The 14,289-nt window shown below is 60.3% G+C and overlaps 1 protein-coding gene across 1 annotated transcript; it reads left to right on the top strand.

Annotated features, from left to right (window-relative positions):
* The first annotated feature begins 1,958 nt into the window (after window positions 1-1,958).
* On the top strand, window positions 1,959-14,002 carry LOC133212833 (glycogen phosphorylase, liver form-like). The gene is made up of 20 exons (XM_061354630.1): window positions 1,959-2,291; window positions 4,159-4,260; window positions 5,946-6,024; window positions 6,316-6,419; window positions 7,411-7,542; window positions 8,109-8,220; window positions 8,302-8,384; window positions 9,260-9,403; window positions 9,581-9,673; window positions 9,925-10,071; window positions 10,665-10,828; window positions 10,915-11,029; window positions 11,258-11,359; window positions 11,432-11,579; window positions 11,692-11,750; window positions 12,089-12,230; window positions 12,395-12,602; window positions 12,682-12,816; window positions 13,372-13,438; window positions 13,639-14,002. Exons 1-20 carry the CDS (start codon window positions 2,049-2,051, stop codon window positions 13,825-13,827), a joined length of 2,568 nt encoding a protein of 855 aa, XP_061210614.1. The 5' UTR covers window positions 1,959-2,048; the 3' UTR covers window positions 13,828-14,002.
* The last annotated feature ends 287 nt before the right edge of the window (window positions 14,003-14,289 follow it).

The following is a 14,289-nucleotide window of genomic DNA, read 5'->3' as shown; positions in this document are numbered from 1 at the left end:
CCCATCACGAGCACATTCCTGCTTCCCTTCTTTGTGTGCATAAGGAGCAGTGACAATTCCCCATGCCCACCGTCAGTGCTGAGCTCAGACAGCAAAACAGGGGAGGGGGCAGCAACATGGGCCTTACCACCCCACCTGCAGCCCATCACCAAAGGAATTTGGGGTGCCAAGGAATGGCCCCGAGTGCAGAGGAGCCAGGATGCAAGCAGGAGGGTTGAGGGATGGCATGTGGCAGGAGGGAGGAATTACCTGGGCTGAGTACAGAGCAGCATCTCTCCAGGGGGTAAGCTGCAGCGTCCAACCCAGTGCAACCATCCCAACACCAGCCCCTGCCCCAGAGCCACCCAGAGCAAGAGGAGGTAGCAAGGACCAGGTGAGAAAGAGAGAGAAAATGATTGAGATCACGAGATGCCCAGGACTGAAAGAGCCCAGCACTGCTGTGAGGCAGCACCAGCACTTGGGATCCCTCGGGAGGGTCTTTCTTCCATAAGCAGGGGGAAACGCTGAGGTATGAGTGCTGTTGGGGCCATGTCCGAAGGAAAGTCCTGGACAGTTCTCTTAGCACTCTCTGCTGGGAAATTGGTGCCTGCTCCACGTTTTCTCACAATGCCTATGGAGAGGTTTTCAATGTGAGGCCGCTGAGCTCATCATGGGCGCGGGTCCAGGGCTCAAGAAAAACATGCTAATCGTTGCATTAAGTGCATTCATGTCTCAGAACAGTGCTCGTCCTTCCCAAGAAGGAACATACCCAGCACACCGGAGAGACGGTGAACTGCATCCTCCCTGCAGCCTCTAAACCCCAGCCTGGAACTGGACACCACCCCGCGCCCGGTGCAGCCCAGCTCCCGCTGTCCAGGAGAGCAGCGCTGGATGCCCCAAGCTGCCCCAACCCACCCCGGGTTCTGCCCCGCGCCTGGCAGCTCTTGGAGCACTCTGCAGGCACCGCTCGCATGGCTGCAGTTCCCACCTGCACTGGAGGGCAGGTCCTGTCCAGGAAATACCCGCGGCAGGCACCCAGCCCCTGCCTGCTGCCAGCTGGTGAGGAAACCGTGCCCAGGCTTCCCACTGAACAGCAATCCTTCAATCTGCCCTGGGAAGAACCAGGAAGATGGGGCACATCCCCTTTTGCCCATGGTGCACGTGTGCGGTTTGGGCTGGTTCCTGAAGTTTTTGGTGAGCTGCTGCAGACCCGGCTCAGTGTGGAGCCTCGTCCTGCTTGGACCTGGCAAGCGGTATGGGTCGGGTGGTTGGGTAAGCCCAGGAGCACGGGTGGCCCCGGGCAGCGGTTGGGTTGTGATGCTCTTGGGCTGCGTGTGGGCTCCGCTGTGCAGACCTGGGCAGGGAGAACACCCAGCGCTGGAAGGCCTGCGCAGGCACGGCTGGAGGAAGAGGAGGAGGAAGAGGAAGAGGAGTTGCGCTGCACGCTCAGGTCAGCTGCTCTTGCCCTCAGGAGGAGCCGGGAGGCAGGGCCGGGCAGGAGCCACGGAGCCTGCCCGGGGAGGCGGCTGTGAAGGGCCCGGAGCCGACCGGAGCAGATCCCGCGCCCCTCCCACAGGGATTCCGGAGCGCAGGGACCACTGAGGAGGCGGGGGGAGGCTGCTGGGCACGGGTGAGGCCGCGGCACCGTCCCTCTGGGCCGGCAGAGCGGGTTTGCCCCGGACCCCTGCGGGAAGGGCCTTGGACGAGCTCCAGAGCACCGGGTGGAGCCCCCGCCGCCGCCCCGGTGAGAGCCAGGACCGGACCCGACCGCCCGGTGCTGCTGCGGGTTCCGCTCGTTCCCCGGCTCCTGCCCCCTCCCTTTGCACTCCCCTCTGTGCCCCCCCCAGCGGTGCTGTCCCCGGGACCCCTCACTTTGCGCTGCTCCCCCCCCACCAGGGGCGGCCCGTGGCGGCGGCCCCTCCCCGTCCCTGTCCCGCTGCCCCTGGCGGTGGCGGTGCCCTCCCCGGGGCGGTGCCAGCCCGGGGCGGAGGCGGAACCCAGACCTGGAGCCCGTGCCCAGCCCCGCCGCGGCGGTGTCCCCGGGGTGCGTCCCCCGCAGCCCCGCCGGGATGTCGCGGCCGCTGTCGGACCAGGAGCGGCGGAAGCAGATCAGCATCCGCGGGATCGTGGGAGCCGAGAACGTGGCCGAGCTGAAGCGGGGCTTCAACCGGCACCTCCACTTCACCCTGGTCAAGGACCGCAACGTGGCCACCCCCCGCGACTACTACTTCGCCCTGGCCCACACCGTGCGGGACCACCTGGTGGGGCGCTGGATCCGCACGCAGCAGTACTACTACGAGAAGGACCCCAAGGTGGGAGCGAGGGGATGCTGGCCGGACCTCTCTCTGCAGGGCGGGGGTGCGAGGGAGCCCCTGCAACCCCCCCCCGTTTACCCAAGTGGGGTCCTGCAGTGTGGGAGTGGGGGAGTTCCTAGAACCGCTGTAACCCCTTGGGTGCGAACCGACCCTCTGTGAGCTTGCCAGAAAAATGCAGGCATGGGGGGCTCGGTTTCCCTTTGGCCTGGGGATATTCCCCTTAGCGCTGCTGAGCAGAGGGACTGGACTTTAACAAGGAGGAGGCCGCTGTCCTTTGCTTTGCAAAACAAAGAGAGCGCAGCTTGGCTGGGAGCTGGGTGCAGGGCATGGGAACAGCGTTTGTTGCCCCACAGGGCTGGCGTGGGTGAGCTCTCCCTATCGCAGCTGCAAAGCCTTCTAGGGCGAATTACTTGAAGGGCTTAAAGGAAGCCAGCTGCAAGCAGATCTTGTCTGGAAGAGGCACAAGCCTGATCTGAGCTGCAGGGATCCCAAGCAAGACAGATCTGGTTTTGTGCAGGAATTCCTGCTCGTGGTTGCTGGCTTGCACCCACTGAGCACAGGGCTCTGGCTGCTTGGGGATTAAGCAGTAATCCCCTCCTGCAACCTGGATGGCTCTGTCGCCTCCAATTTCCTTCCTGGGAGGCTGGCCCAGCCAACACCTCTCTGGGCTGGTGCCAGCCCCTGATAGCTCAGATCCCTGCCATGTCCTGCAGGGGTGAGAGAAGGATAAGCCCCTTCCAGGGCTTCAGTGTGGGGACTCTCCCGTACAGCTGAGCCACACTGAGTGCCGTCCACCCCGCATCATGTCTTCCAGCTCTGCTGGGACCAAGCCAGTAAACCCAACCCATGCTGCCCAGCAGGCAGTCACAGAGTGGTTTGGGTTGGAAGGGACCTTAAAGATCACCCAGTTCCAACCCCCTGCCACAGACAGGGACACCTTCCACTCGACCAGGTTGCTCCAAGGTCCGTCCAGCCTTGCCCTGAACACTGCCAGGGATGGGGCAGCCACAGCTTCTCTGGGCAGCCTGTGCCAGGGCCTCAGCACCCTCACAGGGAAGAACTGCCTAAAATCTGGTCTAAATCTCCCCTCTGTCAGTTTAAAGCCATTGCCCCTTGTCCTGTCCCTACATGCCCTTGCTTCAGCTTTCTTGGCAGCCCCCTTTAGGTACTGGAAGGCTGCTCTAAGGTCTCCCCTGAGCCTTCTCTCGTCACCATCCCCAGCCCACCCCTGTGCAGGTCCTGGGGAAAGCTGTCAAGTCAGCGACTTCCTCCAGCCTAAATCCTTCCTTAAAACCTGCTGGTGCTGACACAGGCGACAGCTTACACAAGCTGCCCCCTTCCTGGCCACATCCTGCACCCCTTGTGTCAGCCAGAGGGAGACGAGAGCAAACCCAAGGGGGCAGCAGGGGAAGCCGGGGACCCTGTGGCTGCCACACACCTCTGTTCCCAGTGGCTCCCTTGTTTTCCCAGTTGTTGGCAGCTCATGGGGACATTGGGTAATGTCTCCTCTTTAAAGGTTACCTTTGTACCACTGCAGTCCCCGGCGTGCTCAGGCCGACCGTCATGGAGCAGTCCCTGCTCTTGGACCGGGCACCGCAGCTTGTCCCTGCAAACCACCTGGGCACTGCCATCTCCCTGGCTTGGGAAGCAGCAGGGGCAGGAGAGCAGGGCAGGGGCTGCAGCACGGATGCCTCGGGGTCTCCAAGGAGCCCCAGCCCTCAGGTTCCTGGTGCAGCCCCTCCTGCCCTGTTGACAGCCAGGGTTCTCCTCTTGCCTTGAGATGACTCCCAGTAGCAGCTCCTGCGGTGCAGGGGAGCCTCCCCCAGGCCTGGGGAAGGTGACCTGGGCTGGTTTTCTCTTTCAGAGGATTTACTACCTCTCCCTGGAGTTTTACATGGGGCGGACGCTGCAGAACACCATGATTAACCTGGGGCTGCAGAATGCCTGCGACGAAGCCATCTACCAGGTGAGCCTCCCAGGCAGTGAGGCCCTGGGGCAGGAGGGCTCCGTGCTCTCTGGATCCTGGAGATGTCCATGTTTTACCATGCTGTCTGCCAGCTGCTCCCTGAGCAGCAGGTGATGCCTTAGTGCATGAATGCTGCTCCAGGACCTGCTTTCACAAGGCCCGGGGCTGCAGCCAGCACTTGCAGCCTGAGCAGGGCTGCCCAGCCCCAGGGCTGTGTGCTGAGGGATGCAGTACAGCTCTGCTGAGCCCATAAACTGCCAGGAAACTCATGGTTCTATGCATGAGGCCGTTAACAGCCATAATCAATGGCAGAGGAGCCTAATTCAGCCCCAGCCTGGGGCTGGCACCATGTGGCACTTGGCTTGTCAAAGGTTTTTGTATGGCTCCTTTTCCCCCTACCTTTCAGCACTTGGACCAGCGTTGGAATGCGTGTCCTGTGCTACTGGGATGTCTGCACAGCAGCGGGAGCAGCTTTTGTGCAAACAGGATCAAGGGAGAGGAATTTATTTTTAGGCTTTTTCTCTCTTATCTGTTGATCTTGGCAGCTGAGCTGGGGGTGCAGGGGAGGGAAGAGCCTGGGATGCTGCAAGGTGATAGCCTGGGGAAGCAGAAGGCGTGAGGTCGATGGGAAATCACCCTCGTTGTAGTGGATGGCCGGTGAAGCTCTGGGCAGAACCTTCCTTAGTGCATGTGCTGAGCTGCCCGGACACCAGTGCCAAACGTTTCTGAAATGTATGTTTGGTAGAACAGAAATCACTTGAAATGTTTGTGTGGGCACTGAGGGCTGCAGTGCAATGCAGGGCTGGGAGAAGGTGCTGCCTCTTACCTGTGAGCAGTGCAGGGTCTGGCTCTCCTGCATGGATGGCCCTGGCACTGGGGCTGTCCCTACCTGCTGTGACCGTGGGACATCAGGGGAGATGCAGAGCAAGGGGTTTCCATGGGAAAAGGTGGCTCAGTGCTGACAAGGCACCGTCTGATTTCCTGCTGAGCTGCCCGAGGTGCTTTGCATAGGCAGAACCCCTTCCTCCCACAGCATTGCAGACTGCAACCTTGAGATTTCCCTGTGGAAGTGGTGTGGTTGCTTCTCTGGGTACCTCTGTTAAAGGGTGATGCCTCGGGCCAGGGGGTTGGGCACCTGGGTTACTGTGCCAGAGGGCAGTGATGCACATGGGTGGCTGCCCCAGAGGGGGTGCTGGGGGAGCAGGATCACGGCACTGTCCCTACGGGGCTGCAGCTGTGGTGCTGGGGAATAGGGAGAGGGAACAGGGCTGGGAATGAGCCCTGGGAGACCTGGGACCAGCACCCTGGTTATGGCTCTGGCCTGGTTATGGCATGGACAAGCCCCCAGGCGCAAGGAGCTTGTCCATGGCAAGGTCACTGGTGAGTGCGTCCCTTGTAAAGGCTGGTCGAGGGACTTCAAACACCAGAGCTGGTGCCTGCCACAGCGTGAACAGCCCTGGAGGGGGAGGGAGGCTGCTCTGGGTGCAAATCACAGTGTCCCACCTGCAGGGATGGGTCTTGCAGAGTTGGGTGGCTTTCCACCCCTCCTGGAGGCCACCCTAAGAGGGGCGGCAGCAGTGGGTGCAGAACAGCACCAGGGGTGCGTGCCAGCAGTGCCTCCGCTCCACGGGGCTGGGCACTGAGCGTGTCTGGCTCATCCATCACCTTCTCCTTCTCCTCTGTAGCTTGGGCTGGACATGGAAGAGCTGGAGGAAATCGAGGAGGATGCTGGTCTCGGCAATGGTGGTCTGGGCAGGCTTGCTGGTGAGTAAGCCCCCAAATGGCCTCATTGCTGGGGAGACGGGGCACAGCCCCAGGGCCTTTGCATCCTCTGCAGGGGGTACCTAACCCAGGGGGTAGGGGTTTATTGCTCCAGCCTGTCCAGCACGAGGTGAGAGGTGTTGGGTGGGTGGGCAGTGAGCAGCCGCTGCTGGCCCGGGCTCGTATCCCCTGGGGGCTCCTGCTTCTGGCCATTGCTCTCCATGGGAGAAGGACCCACTGTCCCCCGGGGCTCCCCAGGGAAGTGCCCTCAGTGCTCTCCTCTCTCCCCGGCAGCCTGCTTCCTCGACTCGATGGCGACGCTGGGGCTGGCAGCCTACGGCTACGGCATCCGCTACGAGTACGGCATCTTCAACCAGAAGATCCGGGACGGGTGGCAGGTACGGATGGCGGCGCGTGGCCCTCGCCTTCCCCCAGCACAGCCAAAGCCCTGAATCTGGCCTCCCCCTTAGGTCAGGTTGGGATCAGGATGCACGGACACTCTCTTAGCTTGGAGGCTGCAGGAGCTGCCGGTGCTGTGGTGTTTAAAACTTGTCAGGTGTTTTTTGAGCAAGTTGAACGTCTTAAAACTGGTGCAAACAGGGATGGAGAGGTCACGTCCGTGCTGTTCATGGGGTGAGGATGGTTTCACTGAGGTTGTACAGGGAAGATGTGGGGAGGTCTGGTGGAGGCCAGGTGGAGCCCCCGAGCCCTGCTGTGCTGCCTGATGTCTGGTTTAAAGCACCAGAGAGTGGAAGAGGCTGTTTAGGAAATGCAGTGGGAAATGTGGTGTGCATCTGCAACACCCCTGATGGGAGGCAGCCCCGAGTGCCCAGAGGGACCCTGTGAGCACCCCCAAAAGCTGTCCCTACCGCCAGCAAGTGGAGACCTTTCCTCCTTGGCACAGCATTCCCTGGCTGCTCCGTCCTGATGTGGCTTCTCTCCCCTGGCCCTCACAGTGTCCCTGCTGCCCGGAGCTCTGACCTGGCCATGCTAAAGGTGATCTCTGCCCTGGGCTCTCCCCAGCGCTGCTGGAGCAGGAAACAAGTCCTCTTCATTAGCTGGCCTGCAGGCTGACACTGACACTAAGGGGCTGGTGGCATCTTGGCCACAGCACGGCAGTGTTAGCGGTGAACAGAGGAACATCTATTTCGTCCCCACCTCCTCATTCCATCCTTCACCCCTCTGGCAGGGAGACCCTGGGGTTCAGGGTGGTTGAGGCAGAAACTCCAGGCTCACCCTGCGGCACCAGGGTTCAGGTTTAGGGCAGAAGGTCTCCAAAGCATCATCCCCTTGCTGCAGCCAGAGCCTTTCCCAGCCCCGCACGTGGCACAGCCTGGGGAGGTCCCTGGGGCTGGGTGCCCCCACCGTAGCTCCCGCTCCCTCCGGCAGGTGGAAGAAGCTGACGACTGGCTCCGGCACGGCAACCCCTGGGAGAAAGCCCGTCCCGAGTACATGCTGCCCGTGCACTTCTACGGCCGCGTGGAGCACACTGCCACTGGCGCCAAGTGGGTCGACACCCAGGTAGGGGCTGGGGCGCAGCCTCGTGGGGGCCAGCCTGCGGGGACCCCCTTGCATGGCTTGTCCCTGGGGTCTGCACCCCAGCATGGGTCCTGCAGCATCCCTGCTGGGGAGGGTTGCATTGGTGAGGGTGCTTTGCTGGGGTGGAAAAGGCGGTGGTGAAGCAAAGTGGGGAGGAGATGGACATTAGGGATGGGGACAGGTTTTGGTGCTCCTCGTCTGCAGCCAACCTCTGAAATACCCAAAAGCACGTCCAGCAGGTCTGTGTGCAATGCACAGCACGGTACGATGGCTTGAGTTAAGCTGCTTGTGACCCTCACAAGCCTTTCTCCATCCCCTGAGTGCTTCATGCAAACACCAGGCAGTGGGCAGACCTGAGGGAGCCAGGACGTCCCCATGGCAGGGGCTGTGGGTACAAAGCATGTTCCCAGCATGAAGATGGATGCAGCCCTGAGCTCAGTCCTGGAGGAGGGTCTGTGGGATGGGAAGGCTCCGGTGTGGAAGGGGAGACCTGGAGGGCCACCAGCCAGGGCCACAGCCCAGCCCCAGCTGCCCTGCTGATGTTGTAGGTGGTGCTGGCGCTGCCCTACGATACCCCCGTGCCCGGGTACTTGAACAACACCGTCAACACCATGCGCCTGTGGTCGGCTCGAGCACCCAACGACTTCAACCTGCGTGACTGTAAGTGGCTGCTGGTGGGGTGCCAGCGGGATGGGGTGGAGGGGGGTCCCGTGCCCACCTTATCCCTGTGCTCCTCCACAGTCAACGTCGGAGACTACATCCAGGCTGTGCTGGACAGAAACCTGGCGGAGAACATATCCCGCGTCCTCTACCCCAATGACAATGTAAGTCACCATGCAGGGGGGAGAGTGTCCCTGGTTTAGGGATGGATAAAGAGCACCCAGACAGAGCGTGGAGTGGAGTAACCCCGAGACATTGCAGAGATGCTTTCAGTTGTGTTTCAAGCTGCCTGTAGTGCTTGGGTGGGGATTGCTGCGTCTCACCAGGGCTGCAGTAGAGACGACTGTTCCTGGGCAAATCTGTGCTCGGGGTGGTAAAAGGGAGTAGGGGATGAGGATGTCCTGCTTGCAGGCATATGGGAAGAAGCCGAAGGGCAGCTCTCTGTGCTCTGCAGTCTGTTTTGGACAAGCCTTGATGGGGTTTTTCCCATTTAACCCTACCCCAGCCTTCCCAGCTGCCAAGGAGAGCTGGGGGTGCCACAGCTCCAACAGTGAGCTTGCCTCTTACGGATCCTGTTTTGCAGACCAGCGGGTTGGTGTTTTGTGCTGTGCGAACAGCGGCTTTAATTCTTGTCTCAGAATTAGCTCTTGGGTCTCACAGCCCCTGCAGCTTCCCCTCCTGTCTCCCCAGTACCTTTCCTTGCAGCCAGAATTTTCAAGCCAGGGAGAACAGGTTTTGATGATGCTCGGGAGGGACTCAGCCTCTTTGCAGTGGCAGGCACATCTCACACCCCTGTGCTGCAATCTGGAAAGCACAGAGAGACGCTGGGGTTAGAGCTGCTGCCAGAACCGGCGTAGGAGAAGCAGTGGGGCCTCACACCGAGCTGTGTGGTGCATGTGTGCCGGTGCATGTGTGCCGGTGCATGTGTGCCAGTGTGGGTCCCTCGTGCAGGGAGGCCCAGGGAGGCCGAGGTCCTGCAGCACAGGCACTGCCTGGGCAGTGTACTGCAGTGCCTCAGTGCCTGCTCCTCCGCTCGCAGTTCTTCGAAGGGAAGGAGCTGCGGCTGAAGCAGGAGTACTTCGTCGTGGCTGCCACCCTCCAGGACATCATACGCCGCTTCAAAGCATCCAAGTTTGGGAGCACAGACAGCGTCCGAATCGTGTTTGATTCCTTCCCTGACCAGGTACAAGCCCACGGTGCTCTGACACGTACCCTGGAGCTCATTTCAACACCTCTCACGTGCCCCCCAGGCCTGGAGATGTTTTGTGGACCCTCTGGGTACCTGTGCCCAGCTGATGGGCAGTGGGATGCCCACATGTCCCCCACACATCCCCACATGCCACCGCTGCTCTCCCCACAGGTTGCCATCCAGCTGAACGACACGCACCCTGCCATGGCCATCCCTGAGCTGATGCGGATTTTCGTGGACATCGAGAAGCTGCCGTGGAACAAGGTAGAGAGACCTGACTTGGCCGCTGGTCCCCTCTGCTTGCGCTCACCTTCCCGCCAGCCCATGGTGGAGGAGCTGGGGAACCAGTTCTGTAGCTGCTGGTGGCCTGGGGAGTGATGTGGAGTGGTCAGGATGGGTTTGATGGGTATGGACTTGGAGGAGTCGGCTTGGCTGTGCTGCTGACCATGGTGGGAGGACTGCGCACGGGTGCTGGCACCCAGCCTCGCTGCTCAGCACCAGCTCTCCCCTGGCAGGCCTGGGACATCACCAAGCGGACCTTTGCCTACACCAACCACACAGTGCTTCCCGAAGCCCTGGAGCGCTGGCCAGTGGACCTGGTGGAGAAACTGCTTCCCAGACACCTGCAGATCATCTATGAGATCAACCAGAGACACCTGGATGTAAGTCCCTTGGGCAGCAGAGGAACCCTCTCCAGAGAGGGGCACAGGGATGGCATGTGTTGTACTGTCAGGACTAAGGGCTGCACAGACCAGTGATGTTGGGTGTGTGGCCAGGTGGTTCTGTCTGCTCTTTTGGGAGGTTGGTGTGCAGTTGCCATCCTGCAGTTACTGGCTATTTTAAAGACTTCACCCATTGCTCCAGGGCCCTACCTGGTGGCCTTTCTTTGCTCCCTAAATGCAAAATTTATGCTGGGAAGGGATGAGGTGGAGGGTACAAAAGAGGTGGAGGTTTGGCCTCCTGGGCCGGCAGCACAAGGCTTTTGCTGAAACAGCTCTGCTGGCCACACGTGCCCAAAACCCCATCTCTACGACTGTGGGGGCTTGGGATGTCCTTATGTCTGGAGGCATCCATGCTGGGGAAGGGCACCCTTTGGAGGGGGTTTGCACTGCCATTTCCAAGTAAAAGCCATCGCTCTGCGGCTCACCATGTCAAGTGCATTGGAGACGTTGCTGTGACCCTCTCCTCGGGAGCAGTCGGGTGGGAAATCCCTAAATGCCAGCACCCGTCGCCATCTCTCTGGCCTTCTCCACAGCACATTGCATTCCTCTTCCCTAACGACGTGCACCGACTTCAGAGGATGTCCCTGATTGAGGAGGGAGGTACCAAGCGGATCAACATGGCCCACCTCTGCATCGTCGGCTCCCACGCTGTCAACGGCGTGGCCAAGATCCACTCGGAAATAGTCAAGACTCAAGTGTAAGTGTGGTGGCAGGATCACCCTTGGCTTGGTAAGGGTGGTGCCAGGAGGCAAACCTGAAGCTGTCCCCTCCTCGTCCTCACAGCTTTGAGGACTTTGCAGCGCTGGAGCCGGAGAAGTTTCAGAACAAGACCAACGGCATCACCCCTCGGCGCTGGCTCCTGCTCTGCAACCCGGGGCTGGCGGAGCTCATCGCAGAGGTAATGCTGGGGGGGAGCGTGCTGGCCCCCAGCCCTTCCTGACCCTGGGGACTCTGCTCCCATCTCAGCCCTTTACATCTTCTGAATGGTGGAGATGTGTTTGCATCTCGCCCGGGTGCTCGGCTCCTGATTCCCAAGCACTGCTGGCTCCGCCAGCTGGGAGCAGCGCGCCCATGAAGGCGCCTGCGCACATCCCATGGCCAGCGCGTGCCTGTGCTCCCGTTGCAGAAAATAGGGGAGGAGTACGTGCGGGACCTGAGCCAGCTGACAAAGCTGCACGAGTGCGTGGACGACGACCTCTTCATCCGGGAGGTTGCCAAAGTGAAGCAGGTGAGGGGGCGGCCAGGGGCTGGAGGCAGGGAGAGCGCAGGCTGGCGCTGACGCGCTCCTGCCCTCACCCAGGAGAACAAGGTGAAGTTCGCGCTGTACCTGGAGAAGGAGTACAGAGTGAAGATCAACCCTTCCTCCATGTTCGATGTGCACGTGAAGAGGATCCACGAGTACAAGCGGCAGCTGATGAACTGCCTGCACATCATCACTATGTACAACCGTAAGCCACCATGCACCCCGAGGGGACAGGCTCCCCTGGGGGTGCATGAGCATTCCCAGCCCCTGGGATGCAGCTAAAACACAGGGTGACACCTTGCTGCTGTCTTCTCCAGGCATCAGGAAGGATCCTGCAAAGCTCTTTGTGCCGAGGACAGTGATCATTGGGGGCAAGGTGAGTTGGGGCAGGAGTTTTAGGCATTTTGGAGCAAGTCCTTGACAATGCCCTAGGGAAATTGGTTGCAGATGTCTCATGTGGCTAGGTGCATGAAGCTCACCAGGAAGTGCTGGGGCAGCATCTGTTGGCTTCAATGAAGCAAGGCACCAAGTTTTGGGGCTTGCACAAGCATGTGCTGCTTTTGGTCAGGGAAGCCCCTGAAAGCTTGGTGGTGCAACACATGGGTTGGATGAGGTGATGGAAGAAGTCTTGAGCGGGTGCTTCCCTGGGCAAGTGGGCACTGGATGGAGCTCCCCTGGCCAGGCCCCTGGGCTCACCTGTGGCTTTTCTCCTAGGCTGCCCCAGGATATCACATGGCTAAAATGATCATCAAGCTCATTAATGCTGTGGCTCAGGTGGTGAACAACGACCCCATTGTGGGGAGTAAGCTGAAGGTCATCTTCCTGGAGAACTACAGGGTCTCGCTGGCAGAGAAAGGTAGCCCACGTGGAGCGCACTGTGGGGAGGGTACATGGGCCCCGTGCCTGTCCACCAGCCCATGGCTCCCTCACTGCTAGGCAGGAAATCTAACATTCTTTGACCCGGTTCAAACGCAAAGCTGGTCACTGTGAGCCCCTTGTGTCTGCGTGTTCTGTTGGCAGTGATCCCTGCTACTGACCTGTCGGAGCAGATCTCCACAGCAGGCACTGAGGCGTCGGGCACAGGGAACATGAAGTTCATGCTGAATGGGGCTCTGACCATTGGCACCATGGATGGAGCCAACGTGGAAATGGCTGAGGAGGCTGGAGAGGAAAACCTGTTCATCTTCGGCATGAGGGTGGAGGATGTCACAGAGCTGGACAGGGAAGGGTGAGGGCTGCGGACAGCGTGGGGGTGCTACCACAGGCAGCTGGAGCAGCGTGGTCTCATCTGAGCCCTTCCCTGCCAGGTACAATGCCCAGAAGTACTATGACCAGCTCCCCGAGTTGAAGGAAGCCATTGACCAGATTAAAAGTGGCTTCTTCTCCCCAGACCAGCCTGACCTCTTCAGCGACGTGGTCAACATGCTCTTCCACCACGACAGGTGAGCCCTGGGATGCCATCCGTCCCCTCGGTTGGGTTCCCCCACCAAACTCCTGGTGCCTGTGTGGAGCAGCCCCCTGCACCCTCCGTCCACCCTCTGGCTGATAATGTCCGATTTTCCAGGTCTGATGATGTGCATGTGGTCGAGCAATTGATGCTTCACTGGTACAAGAGATGGGTCTGTGTCCAGCACCTTATGCTTGGCCCATTAAAGCCTGGGGTACATTAAGGCCAAGATGCATTTGAGTGCACAGCCCTCACCAGATGATGGATGCTTTTAAGTGTCTCAAGGGCTTTCCTGGCCAGAGCTTTAAGCAGCCAAGGGCCACCAGCATCTGCTCTGGAACAGTGTCTCCCAGTGTGCCCTCCCAGAGCACCCGTGCCACAGCACCCATGGGCTTGCAGGGCTCTGCGCAAACAGCGCTTGGGGAGGGTGAACTTGTCTGAAGTGCTCGTGTTGGAGGCAGCCCAAGCCCCGTGTGCTGCAGCCACCGTCCGCGCCAAGCTCCCTCCTCTGCTTTCCTGCTGCTGCCGACTCCTTTCTTTGCTGCTACAGGTTTAAAGTTTTTGCAGACTATGAGGCTTATGTCAGGTGCCAGGAGAAGGTCAGCGAGCTGTACCTGGTGAGTGCCGGCCTGGGGATGGGGCAGGGGAGCTCTGATGGGGGCACCGCATCCCCTCCCCGGGGATGGGTCTGTGCATGTACATGGGTTCCTGGTGAGGAGGCTCCTGGATGGGCTGCTGCAGGGAGCCTTCCATCTTAGGGCCAGGGTAGCACCCATGGGTGCAAGCCTCCAGCCACAGTCCCACCGCTCCTTTGCAGAACTCCAAGGCATGGACCAAGATGGTCATCAGGAACATCGCAGCAGCCGGCAAGTTCTCCAGCGACCGCACCATCAAGGAATACGCCCGGGACATCTGGCACGTGGAGCCCTCCAACCTGAAGATCCCACCCCCCAATGAGCCCCGGGACACGGCTGAGCAGAGTACACCCAACGGCACAGCAGCGTAGGGGCACGGCTCTGCTGGCAGCTGGAGCTGAGGGATGTGAGCACAGACGCTGTGCAATGGTCTCTGGCTCTGCTGTGTGGTGTCTGTGCTGCTGCTGGCTTTCCTACGGGCAGGGAAGGGGTAATTTTTGTAACTCAAGTGTCATGCAGAATGCGAGAACTGTTGCCCTGTTGTGTCACTGGAGTCCAAGGGGCTCTTTGCTGAAGCCTAAATTAGGGACTGGGCTCGTACCAACGCTAACGCAAAAACTGGGTGTCAGGGCTGAGGAGCTGGGGCTCAGACAGTGATAGGGTGGCGAGCACCACTGGACACAGCTGTCTGAGCCCTTGCAGGTGATGCTGAAGCAGGACTTGGGGTGCAGCTCTTGCCAGTCCTGAGGCATCAATGCTGGGGAATTAAGGGGTAGTTGCAGTAGGGCTGTGTACCACCCCCTCACTGCCCCACGTGATGCTCCTGAGCATGA

The sequence above is a fragment of the Neopsephotus bourkii genome, unplaced genomic scaffold, assembly GCF_033783945.1.
Source record: "Neopsephotus bourkii isolate Nb327-2 ecotype Australia unplaced genomic scaffold, CSIRO-AGI_Nbou_v1 NB_740, whole genome shotgun sequence".
In the NCBI taxonomy this organism is placed as follows: domain Eukaryota; kingdom Metazoa; phylum Chordata; class Aves; order Psittaciformes; family Psittacidae; genus Neopsephotus; species Neopsephotus bourkii.
Note: the sequence above shows the minus strand (reverse complement) of the source record. Positions and strands in the feature narration are given on the sequence as shown.